Source organism: Carcharhinus amblyrhynchos, chromosome 14 (assembly GCF_965287045.1).
Source record: "Carcharhinus amblyrhynchos chromosome 14, sCarAmb.v2.hapA, whole genome shotgun sequence".
NCBI classification, from domain to species: Eukaryota; Metazoa; Chordata; class Chondrichthyes; order Carcharhiniformes; family Carcharhinidae; genus Carcharhinus; species Carcharhinus amblyrhynchos.
In genome coordinates, this window is record NC_137337.1 from 32261833 (window position 1) to 32286032 (window position 24200).

The window sequence follows — 24200 nt, forward strand, 5'->3', positions numbered from 1 at the left end:
AGTAGACCCTCTAAATTGAGCAGCATCAGTGGAAAGAGGAGCCATTTTTATTTCAGATCAATTAGCTTTAGCTAGAAGTGAATAAATAGATAATTTCGCACTCAAGTTTTATAAAAATGGCATAATTAAATTCAAACGTTAATTGAGTTTGTATGTATAGAAAATAAAATAACCATTCCTCCCTTGGAGGCAGAGCAATGGCAATCTCTGGGGAATGAGGAAATGGTGATCTAACCTTCCTTGGTCTTAAGATCAGAAGTGGGGATGTTCGCTGATGAAATGTTCAGCACTATTTGCAACTGCTCAGATACTGAAACAGTCCGTGTTCAAATGCAACAAGGTCTAGACAGTATTCAGGCTTGGGCTGATAAGTGGCAACTGACATTCATGCTACACAAATGCCAGGCAATGACCATCACCAATAAGAGACATTCTTAACACTGCCCCTGACATTCCAATGGTGTTACCATTGAGTCCCCCACTGTCACCTTGGGGTTACCGCTGACTGGAAACTCAACTGGATTTGTCACAGAAACACAGTGGCTACAAGTGCAGGTCAGAGGCTAGGAATACTGAGAGAACTCACTACCTGACTCTGCAAAGCCTGTCCACCATTTACAAGGCACAAGTCAGGAGTGTGATGGAACACTCTCCACTTGCCTGGATAGGTGTAACGCCAACAACAGTCAAGGAGCTTTATCTAGGACAAAGCAGTCTCCTTGATTGGTACCATCATCCATTCCCTCCACCACCAATGCTCAGGAGTGGCAGTGTGTACTGTCTACAAGATGCACTGCAAAAATTACCAAAGATGCTTCGGCAGCACCTTCCAAACCCACCACCACTTCCATCTAGAAGGTCAAGAAAACGCTATCATCTGCACGTTCCCTCCCTAGCCACTCTCAGTCCTGACTTGAAAATATATCACTGTTCATTTGCAGTGAAAAACAAAATACATGAAAATCCTGGAATTCCCTCCCTAATGGCGTTGTGGATCAATCTCTTCTAGCACGTGGACTACAGTGTTTCAAGAAGGCAGCTCAGCATCACTTGCTGATGGGCAGAAAATGCTGGCCAGCCAGTGACCCCATGTCCCATGAATTATTTTTTAAAAAATTGAACAGGTATTGAATGTACCAAGGTAGAAGACCAGGTATTAGAAGTAGAGGGTACTCTAGGGGCTAATAGAAATGAAATTAAGTTAGTTTATAATAGCAGAGAAAGAGTAGTGGGGAAACCTAAAGGATATACATCTGACAAATTCCCAGAGCCAGGTGGTCTACATCCTGGAGTTCTATATGAGATAGCTGTAGAGATTGAGAATGCGCTGGTTGTGACTTAAAGAAATTTCTGAAATTCTAAATCTGGATTGGAGGTTAGCAAATATTACATTGCTGTCCAAGAAAGGAGTGAAAGGAAAAAAAAAGGAACTATGAGCCAGTTGGCCTGAAGGACGGCGACAAGATGTCACATTTAAGACATCTACTGTCAGAAAAGACAATAGCTATTGACTAAAACACTGTCTTTGCAGGCAACTTGCACTTCAAAAGAACAGGACATGATACCCCCTTAATTTTAACACAACCAGAAAAAACACATTTCGGATTTTTGTTACGCTGTCCTTTTAATTAGACGTTCATTCTGAAATCAATCCAAAGTGGTTCTTGGTGCTCAAAGGTTTTTCTGTTTTATTTATTTCTTTCTCAGCCAGGTAACGTCTAACCTGAGAAATGTCATTAACGGTGAGAGCATTACTGGGGGTCCCCCCTCCAGCATAAGCTAGGCCAATCTTGCAACATAGCTTTAAATTCTCATGAATTTAGTATTTTCAATCCGAGTATGAGCTTCCACCTGCACTCCAGCATGGTGAGTGACGAAGACATTTAGTCTTTAGCTGCTTGCTCACATCCAGATACTGACCGACTAACCAGTCTGTAATATTCAATGATATTTTAGGAAACCTGTAATTTGATATCAGTGGCTTCCACTGTGCCCTTGCTTGTTCAAAGCTCACCAGGCCTTGCATCCAGATAGAAAATATTGATTGGCTATTCTTTAGAACCCAACTCTGTGGGATTAAATGTAGGCACTTTAAAGTGTAACTGTTTACAATCTGACATTCTTAATGCTTTTCTAGGTCTATGGAGACTCACTGTTTATCTACTGTTAGCTGCTGTCATTGTCTCCAAGTGTAGATGTCACACTTTAAAGTACAACAGCTTGGGCTCCCTTCATTTCTAACAATTTAAACTACCTAGACTCTTTGTCCAGCAGACTCCAAAACAGGTTTTTTTCTTAAGGCACAGTGCAAAACATAACAAACTTACCAACCTCATAGTAGTAATACTTTCATTGGAGGCAGTGTAGTGAAGATTGGTCCCTCAGATAAGAAAATTGTTCTACGATGACAGGCCCGTTAATTCAGGTCTTTATTCTCTAGAGTTTGGAAGAATAAGAGGTGATCTCAAGAAACAGTCAAAATTCTGAAAGGTAGATAATTATAGCATGTTTCCCCTTGCTGGGGAATGTAGAACATAGCACCATCTCAGGATAAGAGGTTGATAATTTAGTACTGAAATAAAAAAGTTCCATTACTGAAAGGTTTGTGAATCTTTGGTGTTCTCTACTTCAGAGGATTGTGGGTGCTCCAGCATTGAATGGTCTCAGGGAATCGAGGAATTTGGGAAATGTGGAGTTGAAACTAAAGGTTGGCCATAATTGAATTGAATGATGCAACAGGCTTGACAGACCGTATTGCCTACTCCTAGTTCTTGTGCTCAAACAATCTGATCATTGATTTGTTCAGCATTGCAAACATTTCGTTTCTTCTGTATAGTGATAGACTTCTGTTTAACTCGAAATCTGGTTTGCGATGAAGACACAAACTACCAGAGCCTTCGCTTGAACTGGGCCTCAAAGATGAGTTGTAATCAGAGGAAAGGTAGATAGAAGTCTAACTTCTATTTTATTTAGTGTTTTTGGGAAAAATATTACAAATTTCAGTTATGAAGCTTTCCTTTATCTGTAAAACTTGAGCTTTTTTTCCTGTGAGCCCAGGTTTTACTTTTATAGGTAACTGAGCAAATGAATTTCATTCAAACACTTGTCATTTTGATATAATTTGTTCATTAAATATGTAATTGGTCTAGACGTCAATGTATAGTGATAGACGTCAATGTATAGTGATTTATGTTTGAGTGATTATAATAGATTACATATTTTGGCAGACTTAGCAATATTTTAAATATTTCCACTAAAATTGTTCCAGCGTTATTCAAATAAAAGGAAAACAACTTTACATCTGATTATATTTGAAGTTAGTCATCATAATGTGGGTTGCCATTTGCACTTGGTGAGGTCTCACAGATATCAAAAAATAAGATACATGACCAGTTAATCTGCTTTAGTGGTATTTTAAGGGATTATTGTTTGGGTCATGGGGAGAACGCTCTTGAGACATGTAAATGTAAAAGATCACATACTATCAGGCAGATGGGATGTTGTACACTTCTGAAAGATTCATAAATATAGTGAAGAAGTATTAAGGATGGAGCTTGTCTGGATACAGTGTAGAATTGAGAGATTATGTTATCGGAGTGCTAAAATGTGCTATTGGAAATGGTAAAAAGAAATTGCATAATTCTAATTTTTAAGCCAGTTTTTATTGACTTCACAAATAGGCCGGGCTGGTCGTGTTTCAAAAGGATACTGTTATCGGTTAGTGACCTATGATTTCTGGACACGTTGCATTCCTGATCATGCAGTACCAGAGATGCAGGTAATAGTCTCTTTTCCAAGAAAAAAACCTTGTCCTGCTTAATGCTTTACTTTTCAGGTGTGTTTTTGCCTTATTCAGTTGTTAAAACGCTGAATTGTATGAGACATTTAGTGCAAATATTTGAAATTTCAAATGGCATTGGATTGCACGTGCAAATTTCTATAATTGTACACTTATTAGTAAATGCTGTAGAAATCTCTTAACAAAATATTATTTATGTTGTAAGCTACGTGTAAAGTCAAAAAAATTGTTTCTTTGAATTTTAGCGGTGTCCATTAGGCAGTACTGTACTGAAAGTCAAATTACTGGATATGGGAGAACCAAGGGCTTTGTTGGCTTCTGCTTTATCTCCACCCAATTTGAGAGAGATTGAACGCACAGTGCTGCTACTGAAAGAGGCAAGTAGCTGACCAGTCTCTGAAAACTGAAGTTTTGTATATCAGTGCCAAAAGTCTGACAGGATTTGCTTTAATAATGTGTGTAGCTTTATCATGCAGGAAGTATTCACTGTATACTTGCAATATTACCTTAAGTGGCAAAAAAAACACTAATGGTGGTTTTGTCATTTCATATAAAGGTGGGAGCACTTTCTGTTGAAATGAAAGGAGTGGAAAATCCATATGATGGAGATTTAACTTTCTTGGGGAAAGTATTAGCATATTTGCCTGTGGATCTCCATTTAGGAAAACTTGTAGTCATGGGATACGTGTTTGGCTGCTTAGAGGAGTGCCTAATTATTGGTAAGATGTAGAAATGCAGATGGAGCATTATTTTGAACAAACTGTAAAATAAAGTAAATAAAACTTTGACAAACTTTCTGAAACTCCTAATAAACTGCAACTTTTCCTTTTAGCTGCTGCATTGTCACTGAAAAACTTTTTTGCAATGCCTTTCAAACAGCACCTTGAAGGATACCGGTAAAGTTGAATTTCTTTTTGGGGAAGTTGGGGAAGATAGTTCAATTGGAAGAGAGAAAAGGATGCTAATCTAATAGAATATTCCTCCATCCATACGGCCAAACTTTCTCTGGAGTTCTCTGCTGGCCCTAACCAACTATTTGTAACTTTTTCTCCAATCTCCCCAAGTGCCCTCTCCAAGGTCATCTTGTCCATGACACCTTGTTTCCTAATGGTTTTCTCTTGTCAGTTACTGCCGCCCTCCTAAAATTTGTCATCATCACTGCTGTCTTTTTAAAGAAAAAAGCAACCAGTGATTCTCCCATCTTTGCAAACTACTGCCCTATCTCAAGTCTTCCTTTTCTTTCATGTCTGTGAATTTGCAGTTGTTTTTCAACTCTGTACCAATTTTCCCCAGAACTTCATGTTGGCATCCCTGCATTGAGGTTCCTTCCTTGTTGCAATATTGCAGCAGCTTTTATTCAGGTCACAAATGACATCCTCTGCAGCTGTGGTGAACAACCCCTCCTCATCCATGACCTGTCAGCAACCTTTTACGTGTTTACTCACATCATCCACCACTAGTGTTTCCCCATCATTATCCACTTGAATGGAACTACACTTGCCAGTTCCTTTCTTGTCTGTCCAACCACAGCCAACAAATTGGGCTTTTCTTCCTGCTCCTGCACTGTTAACTACTTTTGTACCCCAAGAATTTGACCGCTCCATCTGCCTCCCAAATGTTTCTCATCTATATGCTGCCTTCTTGTGACGTCATCTAAAAACAGTATCCAGTTTCTATGGGGATGACATTCAGCTGCAACTCAGCATTTCCCCCCTCTCAATCCTTTTACTATCTCCAAATTATCTGATATTGAGTACTAAATAAGCAGTCCTTTCTTGCAACTAAGTGTTTGAAGATGAATGCCATTTGTCTTGTGTTTTCTCCCCCCCCCCATCAGCTCCACCCTTCTCCCTGCCAATTTAGAGGCTGACCAAGAGTGTTTGCTACCTTGTTGCCTTTTGTCGCCAAAATTAGCGCACACTGATGATATGACAAAGTGCTATTTCCACCTCATTACCCAACCCTGTCTGCATTAACTCATGCATTTCTGAATTCCTCAACCATGACTTTGTCACATTTGAACTTGACTGTTCCAATACATATCTGCCCAGAATCCCAATTTCTACTGTCCTTAAATTTAAGGTCATTAAAATGTTGTTGACCATATCCTGACTGCACCAAGTCATGTTCACCTGTTATTCCTTTGCTTGCTGATCTTCATTTGCTTTTGGTTAAAACAGTCTTGATTTTAAAATTCTCATCTGTTTTCCAATTCCTTAGTGATCTTCCTCATCCCTAACTCATCTCACCCAGCCTAGCAGTCCCCTGATATATCTGTACTTTCCAGTTCTGGCCTCTTGCGCATCCCTGAATTCAATTGCTGCACCATTGATGCAGCTTCCAAGGTTCAGTGTTCTGTAATTCTTTCTCTTAAGATGCTCCTTAAAAAAAACTATCACCTCTTAAAGTTTTGTGTAGGATGCATTAAGTTGCAGTCTCTCTTTCATTATCAGTTTCTGGCTGCATTTCAGTCCCACTGTCCTGATTTTCAGCCATCTGGTGTGGAGGGGAGCAGGCAGATCAGAAGACCTCCTTGCGAGACTGCTCTTTGGTCTGGAAGTGGAAAATCAAGGAGGTAGTTTTGAGCTGATTGGTTACCTGTCTTCCTTGGCTCCACGTTGCCTACATGCATGTCCCTGGAGAGTGGACATGCAGTGTCCACTGGTATGTTTCAGGTCTTCTGTGAGGAGGGGACTGGAGTGTGCATCACTCTGGGAATACCAATTTCATTTGATAACTTCCTTAAAGCTTGAGGTTTTTTGGTCAGTTTTGTTTTTGTGGTGTTCTTTTTGGAAGGAGCACTTTGTTCCTCATTATTTGCAACCTTCTGTATGGATCAAAAGAAGTTTAAAAATATTAGTTATTTTGGCTATCTAGCTACCCTAATTTCTTCTCAGTGTAAAACTTTGTTCATGCTCCCCTGAAGTGCCTTGAAGATTTTATTATGTGAAAAGGTATTTTATAAGGACACATTGTGGTTAATGGAAAGATCACAAAAAAGGAAAATTTGAATGCAGCTGCAATGGATGAATGGGTAGCACAGACTTGTGGGATTTAGATTTGCAATAATAGTTACCCATAACATGCTAGCTGGAAGTTTAGAGAAAGATAGGAAAACAATGATAATTAAAAACTCTGTTCTTGATTTCTACACAGTGTAATTGGATAGAGCCTATGCACCCTAGATTTAGTGATAAGGGGATGATTTTTTCCTATGTTCAAAAATATTATGGCCAAATTAATTTTTTTGTTTTTGTGCTTATCTAAGGCAGAGATGCTAAGTAATGAATATTTTAAATTCTAGCTTTCCCATTCCATGGTAATGCGAGGTTGTAAGATAGAACTCCACCTCCTCAGTTAGAACAATGTGCTTCAACCTCAGTAAGAATGCCTTTTTGAACCTTACTGTTATCTGTGACTGAGTTGGTAGTACTCTCGCTCTTAAGTCAGAAGGTTGTGGATTTATGTTTCACTCCAGACTTGAGCAGAAGGATTAAGGTTTACCGTATAGTACTGAGAATGTACTCTTAATGTTGGAGGTACCATTTCTTAAATGAAATCTTAAACTAAGACCTCCTAAGATAGATGTCAACGTTTCCATCGTATTATTTTGAAGAGTGGCATGGTAGTTATCCCTGATACTCTCGCCAGTATTTCTCACTATCTACTCTGAATCGGTCACAGTCTTGAGGGCTTCCATCAAACCTTTCTCACCTTCTCTAAGACAGAGCCCCAGCTTTGTCAATCTATTCACTTAAACTGAACTCCTTATCTGATGCCAAGTTTTGTAAATTGTTTCTGTACTCTCTTGCTGTTTCACGTCCTTCCTAAGGTGTGATCAGAATTGGCTACACGACTCAATTGAGGCCAAACCAGTATTTTAGAAAGCTCATTATAGCTTATTTTTTATACTTCATTTCCAAGTCCAGGATCCAGTATGTCTTATTAACCACTTCTTTAGCCTGCCCTACCACCTTAAATAATCAGTGCAGATGTATCCCCAGATCTCAGTGGTTCTACGCCCCTTTAGAATTGTATATTTTTTCTTGTTACCTTTCCTTGTTCTTCCTACCAAATTACACTTTTCCACTTTGGATTTTGTCTGCCACGTGATCCTTATTCCTTTAGTCTTCTTGCAGTTTACTACTATACTATTCACAATACTTTTAAATTATTTGTCATTTACAAATTCAGTCCTGCACAGGTCATTAATATATATCAAAAAAAAAAGTTTTGGTTCTACTATTGGCCTCTGGGGAACTTCCCTGTATACCTGCCTCTGGTCTAAAAAACAACCATTTGCTACCAATATTTCCTGTTACTTAACCAGCGATGTAGTCATGCAACCATGCTGCTAGTGTCCCTTTTATTCGATGGACTTTAATTCTGTTGACGAGCTATTGTGTTGCATTTTATTATAAGCCTTTTAGAAGTCCATGTACACCTCATTGCCCGCTTTGTTACTTCATTGAGAAGTTCAATCAAGTTACCTGCAGTGATGATTGTTTTGTGTTTTTGTTGGTTGCTATTGATGGATTCTGGGAAGTTATGTTCAGTCCAAGCAATCCATAATATGGTTTTGTGGGACAAGTTTAATTTCAAGTTCAGGCTTTTGGGCAAGTTTGAAGCCTTCAAATAAAATTTTAACATCATTGAACAACACAAGATACAGTTTAATGGATAAAGCTGATTGCTGAGTGAAATGTTTTTCATTTTGGTTGGTGACAGGGAAATTAATTCAGTAAGCATTTTGTGAATCAATGCACTATACATAGCCATTTTCCAGAACAAACATGGACCTCAGAAGTTACAGTTGATAAAATTTCAATGTATGTAAATCTGGAATGTGAATGTCTTAGATGAGTGGATTTTAATGTTTAAATTATAATTTGTGTATATGCAGGAATAAAATGGAGTTTTCAGATGAAACATTAAGTGACTGTATAGCACTTGTGAATGCGTTCAAGGTAACAAAATAGCCACTTGAAAAATTGTATGTTTGCAAACTTGCAATGTTTGTTCGATAGTCATGTCAAAAGACAAAATATGACTTCACTGCTTTATTTGTTATTCACTGTATACTTTCAAGGGCCAATAAATACCTTAAAATCTACACTTGGGGTATTTCATAGTAACTTCATTGCAATGTTAATGTAAGCCTACTCGTGACACAAATAAACTAAACTTCACTATATCCCATTCAGTGTAATAGTACAATCAAATTGAGCAAAATGTTCCATAGAAAGTTAGGAATTTAGTTTTGGTACCCTTCTAACTTGATGTGTATCATAATATTAAGCTTGTGATGATTTATCTCTCTTCAGTGAAGTGTAGGGGGGAGGCGGTGGTGGGGGGCTCTACAATAGATTCTAGTCTCATGATATTCCCTTGGATAGGGAGGACAGAGTTGGTTTGAGCTCACATCTGATTGGTATTCAGTTTTCCTATTGAAATTGCACATACTTGGTTAAAAAAAAGAGTGTATTATTGGTTTTGTTAATTATTTCATTTCCTTCTGAAGTTGGTAAGCTTTTTCTTGACATCAAGATTCTTAATTAAATAATGACCAATTGGTGATGTAGTTGCCTGCTCAACCTTGCCATTCCTCTGTGGCCTTAATCACGGAAAAATTAACTCCACTGCACCCATCTTCTCTGTTTTGAGCATCGTGAGATTGAGGTGCAGATGATTGGTGAACATGTGTATGAATTTTTCTTCATAGGCCTGGCGTGCTTGCAGGGAACAAGGACAGCTGAGATTTCCAAGGGTTAGTGCATGTTTCAGTCTTTTTTTTAAAAATACCAGCCATGTGGTTGACAACTATTTATCACGTATTTTCATTTAAGTATCTGTTTTCTTATCAGCTTAGAAATAATCATAGAATACATCTGAACTTGTATGCTTTATAGCAAGACTGACCTTTGATCATTGATATTCATTGGATTAATTGATCAATGCAATGGAGCATTTCAAAAGATAACTTATTTTTGATCAGGGTGGATTTTTTTTAAGTAGTTTGAGCTAGGTTGGCACAATCCTTTTATTCAGGTGTTTAATCAAATGCAAAATAGTCTAAAGCTGCAGATAATTGTGGCGCACTTAAGTGATAGTCAGTGACTATCTTTGGCAATTGAAGCAATGACCAATCTCCCCTTGATCTTCAATGGTATTGCTATGATCAAATTACCCCACCATCAACAGAGCATGACCAAAATACCAAAATTGGATGCTTAGATAAGGATTTATCTCCTGATACCTGAAATCCCTCTGCAAAGCTGAAGTCAAAAATATGATGGAATATTCGCTATGTGCCTGGATAGTTGTAGCTGTGATAAAATGCAAAAAGCTCAACACTGTCAAGGCCAGAGTATTTCATTGGTACTTCTGTTAATGGACAAGTAACCACTCCTTCAACTTCACATAATGTTTCATTAACATGATGTACTGCAGCAATCCACCAGGCTTTCAACAACTGTCCAACCAGCCCTGTGATCTCTATTGCTGAGAGAATAGGAAGTAAGACCATGGGAATACAGTCCGCACCAAGTTTCCCTCTAAATACAAGCCACCCTGATTTGAATGTCCTTAATCTTTACTCGATCAAAATTCCATAATTTCCAATTTAACATAATGGAAGCATCATCAGCATATGGACTGCTGTGCTGAAGAAGTTCTAAAACCAGGATCTTCACTACAGCAAGCTGAACAAATCACACAATGTATTTGTTGCCTGTTTTCACTTGCAGTTGAAGGTGAATTTATTAGAAAAGTGCAATGGAAAGCCTATGGAGATTGGAGTGATATCAAACTTAAAAAAAAGTTGTAAGCATATTAAGGATATGTGAGAAATTCCTTGCAATTGCAGTAATTTTATCACCAATATTCTGTTTGAATATGCATTGAAAAGTCAGGAATTATGCAGTTAGTGGCTACTGTAGGTAGTAGGTGTGGTGATTGTCCCTTTAAGGGCAACACAGGCCATGTGACCCATTGCTATATTGCCCTTAAAAGAACAATCGCACCTGGCCTGTGTTGCCCGTAAAGGAGCAATAATGAGGTCGGGTAATGGGGAAGAGGCAGAAGAATGAGGATGAGAAAAATATCAGCCATGCTTGAATAGCAGAGCAGACTTGATGGGCCGAGTGGCGTAATTCTTCTGCTATGTCTTATGGCAATCACCACAGTAAGTTTAAATGGGCTTCTGCAATCAAACAGTTTACCCTTAGCTTAATTGAAAATTGGATTCTTTCAAATCCATAATTGTTGTGGCTGTGTTAATTTCTTGGGCTGCATTTATGTGGAGTCACTGAAGTTTGGTGAAACCAGGATGACTCCATGATATTCCTCAATCTCTCTCAAAATAATCTCAAAAGCATTATAAAATTACTTGAATTTAATAGGATCTTCCAACTTTGAGGCTCCATGAAACAGATGCAGTCCATACAAGTGTGGTCCTATTAACCTGACTTTAGCTTCTGATATTATTGACTCATACATCCCTGTATTGATGTTTAATATTAAAGTTTTGTCTTTATAAATTCATGTATCATGCACATACTTGACTTTTGACATTGTTGTGACAGGCTGAGTTGGAATGGGGAAAATCAAATTATATCCAGATAAAAAGAATAAAAGAGGTAAGTTCATTGTTGTGGACTATTAAATTGCAACAAGCGCATCATTAAGATACGATGATTTACTAATTCTTTGGTAGCTGTTGTGTTCCATTCTAAGAACCAGAGTTCTTGTTTCCCATATCAAAGAGTTATTCACCTCTCTGTTCAATTTTGTTTTCCGAAATCAGTGAAGGGATATACAATATACAGCTTTGTTAGGAGAAGAAAGTAGCAGAACTAGCACTGAAGTGTATTTCATCACCTTGCCTGTGAGCCATTTCTTTCTGCAAGTTTGATATTGTGGTGTTGGGCGGAAATCTAATTATAGAAATTAGGAAGATGAAAAGGCATTTATCTTTGTGTGTATTTTTCTGAAAATAATATAACCCACAGAATAAGTATCTTTGCTAAGGAAGACAAAGCACCTGGACACAACAATACCCTTAAACTTCTAAAGGCCAGAATATAATAGAATGGGTACAGTATAGAAGGAAGCCATTTGGTTTTCTTGAGTGATTTTTGTCTAGTCACATTCCCCTGCCTTTTCCTGGTAACCCTGCAATTATTTTCTCTTCAGAGAATTATCCAATTCTTCAAAAAAAAATTGATTAAATCCGTCTCCATCGTTCCACTCTCAGACAGTGCATTTCAGATCCTAACCATTCTGTTTTTTTTAAAAACAAAAGATTTTTCCTAATATAGCCTTGCTCCTTTTGACAACCAGCTTAAATCATTGTTGCCTTGTTCTCCACCCTTCTACCAGCGAGAACAATTTCTCCCTAAGTACTTTGTTCGGACAATTCATGATTTTGAATACCTCTATCAACTCTTCCATGTATGTGAATTTCCTCACCCCTGAATCTATTCCCATGAATCTCTGCACCCTCGATAATGCCTTCACATTATTCCAACACTGCAGTGCCCAGAATTGGGACAATCCTCCAATTGAGGTGAATCACTATTTTGCACTTTTGTACTTTATGTCCCAACTTATAAAGCCCAGATTCTTGTATGCATTATAAACCACTTTTTCTCGACTGCCCTGCCAAAATAAATGATTTGTGTAATATACCTCCAGGTCCCTTTGCTCCTTCACTTGCTTTAGAATTGTTTTCTTTGTTATATTGGCTCTTCTCCATCTTATTAAAATGAATCAATTTGCTCTTCTATGTATTACATTTCATCTAGTATGTCCATCTGCCTGTTCCACTAATTTGTCTATGTCTTAAATTTTATCATTATCCTCTTCAGAGTTAACAATATTCTCATTTTTTCTGTCACCTGCAAATTTTGAAATTGTACTTCAAAGTGGAAGTGAAAAAAGAAGTGAGAGAAAAAGGAGAGCACGTCCAAAAAGATTGGCAACCAACATAAAAGGGAATCCAGAATTCTTCTCTAGCAATATAAAAAATGAAAATGTGGTAAACTTTCCTTAGAAAATAGAGTGGATGAAAACCTGTGACATCATTCAGAATGTTGTCACGTACTTTGGGAATTGATGAGATTTGTGGGTTTCAAAGGAAAAAAATAACAGGGCTAAATACTCCCTTGTACCTTTGGAGCATGAATTCCTGGAACACATTTTTTTTTGACTGATTCATTTTAGGTTGCACAGTTGTATGAGGAGCTGAAGGAACGTGTCCAGTGTTTCAATATGTATATCGAACACCTGCATGGATGCACAGATGAAGAGTATGTGCACAAGCAGAGATTCATTCTGCAGGTATTGCTTTATTTTTGCCATTGCTTCTTTGTTCATATTTTTCCCAGTTTAATACCGTACCTAAATCTTGACCGTAGTTTATATTGCAACGTGTACAGCCTGATGTGCTGTGTATGCCTATTATAAAACATGGGTATTCCCTGATGGCTTCCTACTCTTTTGCATCACTGATCTGTAAGAAATAGCCAGAAACTCTGCCCCTTAACAAAATAAATGCAAAGTTCCTACTTAGTCCAGGTTCTGGCACAACAGGTGTGGAAGATGGTCAAGGAACTTCAATTGTCCTATGTTTTAATGCCCTTATGTGGCCTTTGGTATCTGTTTTAGTATACAATATTTAAATTGATACTTGCCCAAGTGAACTGGGAATGATTTAAAAAGATAGAGTGAACTGCATTTTGTACGGTCTTTACATTGCAGTACCATTTTCCCACAGGTTGTTCTGGCTGGAGCTTTTTACCCTAATTATTTTACATTTGGTCCCGTTTCTGAAGAAATTGCTGTGAAAGAGCTGGCCGGAAAAGATTACAGAACTACAGTTATGGTAAGTTTGGAAGAATGTGCTTGTACTTTATGAACATTTTTAATAATAACTCTGGTATATTTTCTACAAAGTACTGAGAAAGTTGTATTTGTAAACTTTTAAATATAAATGTTGTAGTTTGGTAAACATGGGGAGGATACTGGAGTATCCATAAGGGTGGAAGTAAGAAATACAAAGACACTTATGGGAATAGGCCATAGCCCTCTAACAATATCTATACTGTAGGACAGAGATTACATACTTTCATTATCAGGAGATAATGAAGGCGTGTGAAAAGGCAGTGCATTAATCATTAGTCATGTGGATTAGGAAAATCAAATTGTCAGAAGTAACCATGAAGAAGAATTCATAGGGTATTTGGGACAATTTCCTAGAAAATATGTTGTGGATACAACCAGGGATCAGGCTATTGAGGATCTGATAATACGTAAGGGGGCAGTTTTAATAAGCAGTCTCAGTAAAAGATCCTGTGGGAAGCAGTGACCAGAACATAATAAAATTTAGCATTCAATTTGAGTATAAGAAACTTGGCTCACGCTAAACATTTAAGGATATTCACAAAGGGCAAAGTTGTTTGGAGTGGACTAGGAGACTATCAGTCCTACAAATTCCAGGATTTTGACTCTGCGACTGCGATGGAACAGCAATGTATTTCCAAGTCAGGATGATGAGTGGCTTGGAGGGGCACTTCCAGGAGCTGGTGTTCCCATGTATTTACCGTTGTCTTTTTAGATGGAAGTGGCATGGGCTAATGGTTAAATGCTTAATCAAAGAAGTAAGTTTTACAGAATGTCTTAAATGGGAAGGAGATGTAGGGATGGAATTTCAGAATTTAGATCTTCAGTAGTTGAAAGTGTGGCCACCACTTGGGGAGCAATTAAAACCGTAGGCTGGAAGTAGGTGAGCATAGATAACTCAATGTTGGAAGATTACAAAGATGGGGATGGGTGAGGCCAGGCAATGGATTTGAAAATAAGCAGGACAATTTTGAAATGGAGGTGTTGATTTTTTTTCACACACCTATTCACTTTTAAAAAAAATTGTGATCACCTTTACAGAATGTGGTCTGACTCCTTTTTCCAACTTTAAAACTGCAAAATTCTTAATTTCTGCCCTTCCTTTCACTGAAAATTTTCAGTCTTTTCAAAACCTAGTTTGAAATCATTGAACTTTCTTGATTGACTATATTTTTACCTGTTTATTAAGTAGTGTGCTGTTAAATGGTACTTCCTTTGCCTGCTGGATAAAATAGATTAAGCTTCTTCCCAAGCTTTGAGTTAATTGATTTCAACCAGGGCTGTGATTGGCTGCTGCAATAGACCATTGCTCCCAGATAGGGAGTGGTAAACTCTCTGGGCTGCCTCTTTTTTATTGTTAGCTTGTAATATTGAAACATTCCAAATCCCACTTCTTAGCGAGGGAAATTAGTAAATGTGTTTACCTCAGTTAAGATTTAAACATTCACTACATTTTACATTTGGCACCACAGCAACTGTATTAGCAGTTTTGTCGATGAAACTAAATTCTGATGTCCTTGTGCCATAGGTGAGGAATATTTCACCGTATGGATTCCTGTACTACCAACAGCTGCTGTCCCTGTTCAGGCAGTGTGGTCAAGTTGGAGCTATTTCATTTGATGGTTCAAAGTAAGTTGCATTTGGTCTGCCAGTGACTCCCTTAGTATGTTATATGAACTTCATCTCAATTTGTGAATTGTTTCTAAGTTTCATTGGCATCATTACAATGTTTAGATTGTTTCCTCATCTATCCAAAATCCTCTGAACAGTAAAGAAATTTATGTTACATCAAGAAAGTAAAAGTTCAGATTATGAAAGGACTGCAGATAAAGAATAAATGGAGAGGGACTGCTGAGATGCAAGATAATATTTATACTTTTGCTGTTAATTTCACTAAGATTTATGGTTGTTGTTTATTGTTTGTATTGGTGCTGTGGCAATGGAGACGTTCCTCTCCCGTTTAACTAATATGCCATTAACTTATCCTTGGATGAAAACAGCAGCAATGATTTTTTCTTCCTTCACAGAATGCTGTATTGAGGAAAAAGAATTGAGATGTTTGTTGTAATTTTGAATGAAGTCTTAATGGAATTGTTATTCGGATTGTCTAATCCAAATGCGCCTGTTACTCCTGTTTTGATGTCTCCAAACATTTCCTGGTTCCTTAACCAGAATTGTCCTGCTGATGCCAAGAAATGCTGGAATTAACATTGTGTTGATAACTTGGCAGCAGGGATGCCCTGGCAGGGAGTTACTCTGGAAACATACCATCATCATGAGGGTAAAAGATTTTGATCAGCAATGTGGAGCTGTCTTAGCGCAGGAGCTCAGCAAAGCAAAGTCTTTGTTCGTCTCCTGAGTTTAATGCTGAGGCCTCCTTGGAACTGGGCACCTCAATCTTGACATATATGGGATTGTAAAAAATGTAATGCAAAACTAGACGTAAATTTCTTCCTAAGAAGACTGAGATCCTCAAATTTATCGGGGAAAGATAGCATGACACAAAATAGTTTTTTCCTGAGGAGCTATTTCTTCTGACAACTTCATATCTTCAATGCATGATCAACCAATCTGCAATGCATTGGAATCCTAAAAAGCACTATAGGCAAGTTCTTTTGTTTTAGAACCCAATTTATCAAAACTATCAGAAAGCTGAAGTTTTCCCATAATTTGTATAGTTCCCTCAGATCATTAGTGGCATATCAAAAGACCTAAAGGGATAGATGATATTCTGACAGCCTTCAAATGTTTTTATGGTATCTCTGACCTTTTCATTGTTGAATGAAGTTTTTCTTTTTCTTAAGGCAAAATGAGGATAGTTTTACACTCTGGATACCCTCTGGAATTTCTGATTTGCTTTTTGATTAGCGTATACTAAAGACCAGAGATTCACAAGAGTTAGAATCATAGAACCTCTACAGTGCTGAAGTATGCCATTCAGGCCATTGAACCTGCATTGACAACAATCCCGCCAGGTCCTATCCCCCTAACCCCACCAATTTACCCAGCTAACCCCCCTGACACTAAGGGACATTTAATTTAGCATGGTCAGTAAACCTAACCTGTAATTTTTGGAGTGTGGGAAGAAACAGGTGTACCCAGAAAAAACCCACACGGACGTGGGGAGAGTGTGCAAACTGTACAAAGTCACCCAAAGCTGAACTGAACCCAGGTCGTTGGTACTGTGAGGCAGCAGTGCTAACCACTGTGACACTGTGATACACATCATCCTTGATGTTTGTTTAGAAGCAATAAAAGCTTATTTAATGATTTTAGTGTCTTTGAGAAGAATATAATAGGCAGGAATCCAGAACTGTTGTTGAAAAACCTGGAAGATTTGATTGAAAGATGAATCTAGTCTAGTTGCAGGAATATGTTTGGATGCAGAGCAACAGATGAACTGTGATTGCAAAATTTATGCAATGTATTCAAATTAGTCATAAAGCAGCATTTAATATTGATACAACTACAGTTGACTTTTTTATATATATATATATATATTCTCATTGTACATATTATATACATGTGACAGGAAATAATTGGCTATGGCATTCCAATGTAAATATCTTTATTTCTTGGGCTGGTGGCGATGGTCAAGTCGTTTAAGCAAGGCCTGCATTGGGAGAATGCTTTTGAACTAGATTGAATTGTTGCGACTTTCCAAACAAAGGGTAGAATAATTAAATTATTTTTGGAATTCTTTTTTGTCAGTTTCAGATCCTGTTCTGGCATTTGACAAAAGGTTTTTTTTTCAATAATAGGTGTTTTATTGAATTTGTGCAAAATCCAATAAAAAGAGCAGAGATCCATCCTGCTGTGTATATGGCACTGAAAATGGCCCAGCAACGTATTCCCTTGCAGTTAAAAGTTCATCCTGTGGAGGAAATTGAAGCATTGATTCAAGGACAACCTAATGCAAGCTTACGAAGCCCAAGGTAATATCTTATTTAGGTGGTATGATGATAGTGTACTTTTCCATCACAAGTTTTGCAAATTGAAATAGTGGGGAATTAATGCAGTTGGACTTGACCATAGATTTGCAGGAAATTCAGACATCTTGCTTGATCAGAAGATGAACCTGTTATTCCAACATTATTGGTCCCTTGTTAGATCACAATATAGAACTATGTGGAAAAATTGCGGAGTACTTTCTAATTGTACCATTATTTTTTTCAGGAATGCTAATTGTGTTAAAATGTTTGATTGGAAAATGAGATAGCAGTACCACAGAGCAAGGTAGACTATTTTGGAGCTGCCACAGATAGAATGGAAGACATTTTGTTTTTGCAGTAGCAGCATGGATATATAATGGTAGAAACCATGATAGGATCACTGCAAATGCTAAGTTTTTAAGGAGCTCTTCAGAGCTGATTAGACTGCTATAAGGCAGGAAAGGATGGCAGACCACAGCCAGGGTAAATGAAGGAGAGACATCACTGGAGCAAAATGTGACTACAACCATGACAGACTTATGAAAATTCTCACTTTAATTTTTTTTCTGGACGCTTTACATATGGAAAAGGCATCACTCAACATTCATGACAGCAAGAAGCAGTATTTGTGGATAGCATTAGCCATTCAGAAGATTTTTGATTGCTTTCTGCAAAAAAAAATGATCTTAGAGTCAGAGAACACATGAATTCTGTCTGAACGTTATGTAATTTGGTTTGGGATGTGGGAATCCACTGGCAAGGGTGATATTTATTGTTTGTCTTTATTTGACTTTGAAATGGTGCTGGTTGGCCATCTTCAAATGCTGGTAGCTGGTTTACTAGGATACCTGAGTGCAGTTAAGAATAGCACATTTATTTGGAAGAACAGTGACTTAATACAGCGTACTGACGATCTTGGCATATTTCAGCACTACATTTATCCTTGTTTTGGAATGTGGGTACCAGAGAGTTGCAGTATTTATTGTCAATCCTCCTTGAGCATTGAGAGCCAATCACAATGTAACCAGTTTTCTCATTGATGCAGATTTTGTGTAGGCTATCAAAATTGGACTGTTCAGCTGATGCCTGAGGAAAAGTCAAGAGGTCCTTTGGAATTGCCTTGTAATCCTGTTCCACGTTTTTTCACCATGAATGTCACTGAGGTAATGAAAAAAATCTGAACTTGAGAGGAATATTTGAGGCAAAGATCATTATTTCTATTGAGGGAAAAATTAAAGAATAAGTGTTTGAAGCAGATGAAGATGCAAGGCTATAGGGAAAGTTTGGGGCAGTAAGATTAGTTTTGGATTGCTCTAGCAAGGATCTAACATAGCACAGAAGAGTGCATCAATGTTTATGGTTCTATCTTACAAAAATGTAGTATGATTACAGTCCAGATTTTATTTAGAGTAGTGCAGAAAATTTGGAAATGCTGTTTGAAAGATGAATATTGACAAGTGTTTTATCAACTAGTGCAAAGTGAAAATCCTGTTTCAACTTGAAATTGTTAAGCTTGAATATAATGCACTCAACATATTTAGTAATTATAATTGCAACTGCAGTGCTTGATTTGATATCTGTTGTCTCATAATGTCATTTATTAACATGAATGAATTGATTACTTTTTTCATTTCAGGTTGTTGAAGTTGGACACTTTTGGGGTTACAGAACAGATGGAAAAAGCTTGCACACTTTAAGCAAATTGATGACTGAAATTAATCAACTGAAGTTGACATCACTGACAGTGGAGCCATGTCCTGCTTTTTGTCTTGCACCATTCACAGACTGTAGTGAAACCCATTATTACAGAGCTAAAGTCTTGCAAGTTACTGGTGATTCTGCTGAAGTAAGAGTTTAATTTTTTAAAATCAATTTATTTTTTGCCCGTGCTCATGCAGTGTTGATTTAATAGGATCAGGTTTGTGGATATCAGCTTGTCTTAAGTGATAGCATTCCCCTGGTATCAATGAGTGTAGTTGCAACAACACTCAAGAAGCTTGATGGCATCCAGGACAAAGCAGCCTGATTGATACCCCACTCACAAACATTCACTCTCTCCACCACCAACACACAGTAGCAGCAGTGTGTGCATCTACAAGATGCACTGCAAGAACACACATTAGACAGCAGAACATTCTGTGCACTTCAAAATAAGTCGTTGTATGTGAACTGACTTTGAGATGTTTAAGAAATGGGATAAAACATTGAACGTCAGAAAACCTTGCATTGATACAGATGTATGTTTTTTCAACCCTGCAACTGCCAGCTCCCCTACCTACTTAAACAAGTATTGAGAGAACACACTCACAGTTGAAGAAGCATTAAGAGAATGATGTATTGTACACTTAATAATATGCTCTGTATAAAAAGCACACTCTGTAATAGCCTGTATTTTATTAGTAAACGATTAATGCATTCCAGTCAACTCTCAAAGGAGACGACAGCAATATGGATGCGAGAAAGTGAAGCACAAGGAACGGTTATCCAGTTCATTGCTGCAGTACAAGAGATGGCAGAACAGAAGGGAACCTGGTGACTGCTGTGGGAAGAGTTGGAAAATTACAGGACTGTCACAAAGAGTGAGTTAGGGTGGATGGGAAGCAGACAGAATGGTCACCACAGCCTCCCTGTAAACTGGCGCTTCACTTGCCTGCGTACATGACACATGTAGTTATCATGGGTGACTTTAACTTTCCAAATATTGATTGGAACCGTTATAGTCAAACAGTTCGGATGGGACATACTTTGTACAGTGTGTGCAGGAGGGTTTCCTGACACAATATGTAGATAAGCTGACAAGAGCTGGGGCCACATTGGACTTGGTACTGGGTAATCAACTGGGCCAAGTGTTAGATTTATTTGTGGGAGAGTACTTTGGAGATAATGACCCCAATTCGGTGTCCTTCATTATTGCAATGGAGAGTGATAGGGTCACACAGCAGGTCAAGGTTTATAATTGGGGCAGGGGTAATTATGATGCGATTAGGCAAGAATTAGAGAGCGCAAGATGGGAACAGAAACTGTCAGGTATGGGCACAAACGAAAAGTGGAGCTTTTTCAAGGAACAAATACTGTGTGTCCTTGATAAGTATGTCACTGGCAGGCAGGGAGGAAATGGCCAAGTGAGGGAACCATGGTTCACAAGAGGTTGAATGCCTTAAGAGGGAAAAGGAAGTGTATGTAAGGATGAAAAAACAATGTTCAGTTGGGTCGCTTGAGGGTTACAACGTAGCTAGGAATGAGTTAAAGGGCTTAAGAGAGCTAGGAGGGGCATGAGAAGCCCTTGGCGGGTTGAAATAAGGAAAACTCCAAGGCCTTCTCTCATGTGAGAAATAAAAAAATGACCAGGGTGAGGTTAGGGCCAGTCACGGATAGTAGTGGGAACTTGTGCATGGAGTCAGAAGAGATAGGTGAGGTGTTGAACGAATGCTTTTCTTCAGTGCTCACTAAGGAGAGGGGCCATGTTTTTGGATTGAGTGCATGATGCAGGCTGATAGGATGGAGGAGGTAGATGTTCTGAGGAAAGATGTATTAGCAATTTTGAGAAACCTGAGTCGATAAGTCCCCTGGGCCAGATGGGATACATCCTAGGATACTTTGGGAGGCAAGGGACGATATTGAGGGGCCTATAGCTTTGATCCTAGGGTCCTCACTGTCCATGGGGATTGTCACAGTAAAAAGTCTGACAACACCAGGTTTAAGTCCAACTGATTTATTTGATAGTAAACTCACTAGCTTTCGGGTTTGTCCCTTTGTCAGGTGACGAAGAGACAAACCCGAAAGCTAGTGAGTTTACTATCAAATAAATCAGTTGGACTTAAACCTGGTGTTGTCAGACTTTTTACTGTGTTTACCCCAGTCCAACGCCGGCATATCCACATCATGGGGATTCTGCCAGAGGACTGGAGAATGGCGAATGTTCCTCCCTTCAAGAAAGAAAATAGAAATGACCCTGGTAATTAGATGCCAGTTAGTCTTTCTTCAGTGGCCAGTAAGTTAATGGAAAGGGTCCTGAGAGAGGATTTATGACCATTTGGAAAGATGCACTTTAATCTGGGATAATCAGCACGGTTTCATGAGGGGTAAGTCCTGCTTCACGGATTTGATTGGATTTTTTGAGGCGGTAACTAAGTATGTAGATGAAGGTAGAGCAGTTGATGTCGTATACATGGATTTTAGTAAGGCGTTTGATAAGGTTCCCCATGGTAGACTCATGAAGAAGCTAAGGAGGTGTGGGATACAAGGAAATTTGGCCGTTTGGATAAGTAACTGGCTGTCTCAGAAGACGGAGGGTGGTGGTGGAGGGAAAATTTTCAGACTGGAGCCAGTTACCAGTGGTGTACCACAGGGATCAGTGCTGGGTCATCTGCTAGTCATGATTTTTATCAATGACTTGGAAGAGGGGGCTGAAGGGTGGGTTAGTAAATTTGCTGATGACACCAAGATTGATGGAGTAGTGGATGAGATGGAGGGCTCTTGTAGGATGCAGAGCTGGGCCGAAAAGTGGCAGATGGAGTTTAACCCTGATAAGTGCGAGGTGATTTGTTTTGGTAGGACAAACTTGAATGCGGATTACAGGGTCAGTGGCAGGTTTCTGAGGAATGTGGAGGAACAGAGAGGTCTTGGGGTTCATATCCACAGATCTCTGAAGGTTGTCACTCAAGCGGATAGAGCCGTGAAGAAGGCTTATAGTATGTTAGCGTTTATTAACAGGGGCTTTGAGTTTAAGAGCTGTGGGGTTATGCTGCAACTATACTGGACCTTGGTGAGACCACATTTGGAATATTGTGTTCAGTCCTGGTCACCTGACTATAAGAAGGAGAGAATGCAGAGGAGATTTACCAGGATGCTCCCTGGTTTGGAGGTTAGGTTTTATGAGGAAAGGTTGAGGGAGCTGGGGCTTTTCTCTTTAGAGCAGAGGAGGATGAGAGGTGACTTAATAGAGGTTCATAAGATGATGAAGGGGAAAGAAAGAGTGGACGTGCAGAGACTATTTCCTCGGATGGATATAGCTGTTACTAGCGGGGCATAACTGTAAGGTTCATAAGTGGGATATAGCAGGGATATCCGAGGTAGATTCTTTACTCAGAGAATAGTTGAGATGTGGAATAGACTGCCTGCTGTGATAATGGAGTTGGACACTTGAGGCACTTTCAAGCAGTTATTGGATAGGCACATGGAGCATACCAGAATGATGGGGAGTGGGATAGCTTGATCTTGGGTTTGGACGTAACTCGGCACAACATCGAGGGCTGAAGGGCCTGCACTGTGCTGTACTGTTCTATGTTTCTGTTTCTGCAACACTTGATAGCCCACTACCACTGCTATCTAGAAGGACAAGGGCAACAGAGTCATGGGAACACCAACACATAGCAGTTCCCCTCCATGTTATTCAACATCCTGACTTGGAAATATATCACCATTCCTTACATTGCCTGCCATTTCTTTACTGTCACTGGGTCACAATCTTGGAAGTTCCTGCTTAACAACACTGGGTGTACCTACAACACATGGACTACAGCAGTTCAAGAAGGCAGCTCTTTACCAGTGTATTGGGGTGGACAATAAATGTTGGCCTAGCCAGTGAAGCCAACATCCCTTGTATGAATAAAAAATGTTGTGGTTCTGAACTTGACACACAACCTAGGCTGGCACTGAAGATCAACATTGAAGAAATGACGATTCATTGTAGGTGTCTTCTGTTTGAAATGTTAGAGAGGTTTTCATCTAATTCACCTGTTGAGATGAATGTAAAAGAAAATCCCATGGTGTGATTTGAAGAAAAATTCGCACATTCTGATGTCCTGGTCAACTATTCCTCAACCAAACTACCAAAAACAAACTAAACAAGACACCAGAGATACTCCCAGTTCTTCAATATTGTGGCCATGGACAAAGGTCAAAGGGAAAGGTAGAGAATGGGACTAAGTTGCTCTTTCAGAGAGCTGACAGCAACATAATGGGCCAAATGCCGTCCTATGCTGTAACTATGATTCTCCTACACTCTGTGAATTACATATCTAATGTAGACTTAATTGCATTTCCTCTTACTCTGACCCCAGGTAATACCTTACTATAGTGATACCTGTCTCCCAATCCTTTATGCACCTTGTTTTTCCCTTTCCAACGTTACCTCAGGTTCCCATTCCCCTTGCAAAGCTAGTTTAAACTCTCCCCAGTAGGTGTAGCAAATGATCCAGTAAAGGTAATTGGTCTCAACCCAAGTCAGTTTCTTTGGCCCTGACCCTTTTCAGGTGGAACACCTCTCATACAATAAGTCCTGATGCCTGAAGAATCTAGAAATCTTCCTTTTGCACCAGCTCTCCAGTCACACATTCACTTACTCTATTCTCCTAAACTCAGTAGTATATTGCACCATGAGTAATCTGGACATTAAAACCTTTCAGGTCCTGTTTGATGGTCTTCTTCCTTGGTTCTTAAAATCTACTTGCAGTATCTCATCCCTCTTTGTACCCATATCAATAATGGGCCATGACCACATGTTGTTGTGGAGGGCACATATTCCTCTCAATCAACTGCCGCTATTTTGACCATGGCATCAGGGAGCA

At 38.8% G+C, this 24200-nt stretch overlaps 1 protein-coding gene across 8 annotated transcripts in view; it reads left to right on the forward strand.

Annotated features, from left to right (window-relative positions):
* tdrd9 (tudor domain containing 9) overlaps window positions 1-24200 on the forward strand; it is a 131659-nt gene that overhangs the window by 69275 nt on the left and 38184 nt on the right. For 7 of the 8 annotated variants that reach the window (XM_080202593.1, XM_080202592.1, XM_080202594.1 and 4 more), the window contains 14 exons: window positions 2837-2941; window positions 3681-3778; window positions 4045-4176; window positions 4356-4518; window positions 4632-4695; window positions 8703-8766; window positions 9522-9566; window positions 11383-11436; window positions 13022-13138; window positions 13575-13682; window positions 15228-15328; window positions 17461-17634; window positions 18677-18794; window positions 19268-19477. In XM_080202593.1, the coding sequence (XP_080058719.1) occupies window positions 2837-2941; window positions 3681-3778; window positions 4045-4176; window positions 4356-4518; window positions 4632-4695; window positions 8703-8766; window positions 9522-9566; window positions 11383-11436; window positions 13022-13138; window positions 13575-13682; window positions 15228-15328; window positions 17461-17634; window positions 18677-18794; window positions 19268-19477 (1553 nt within the window). The remainder of the gene's footprint in view (window positions 1-2836; window positions 2942-3680; window positions 3779-4044; window positions 4177-4355; window positions 4519-4631; window positions 4696-8702; window positions 8767-9521; window positions 9567-11382; window positions 11437-13021; window positions 13139-13574; window positions 13683-15227; window positions 15329-17460; window positions 17635-18676; window positions 18795-19267; window positions 19478-24200) is intronic. The other variant, XM_080202596.1, reaches the window with a different exon arrangement.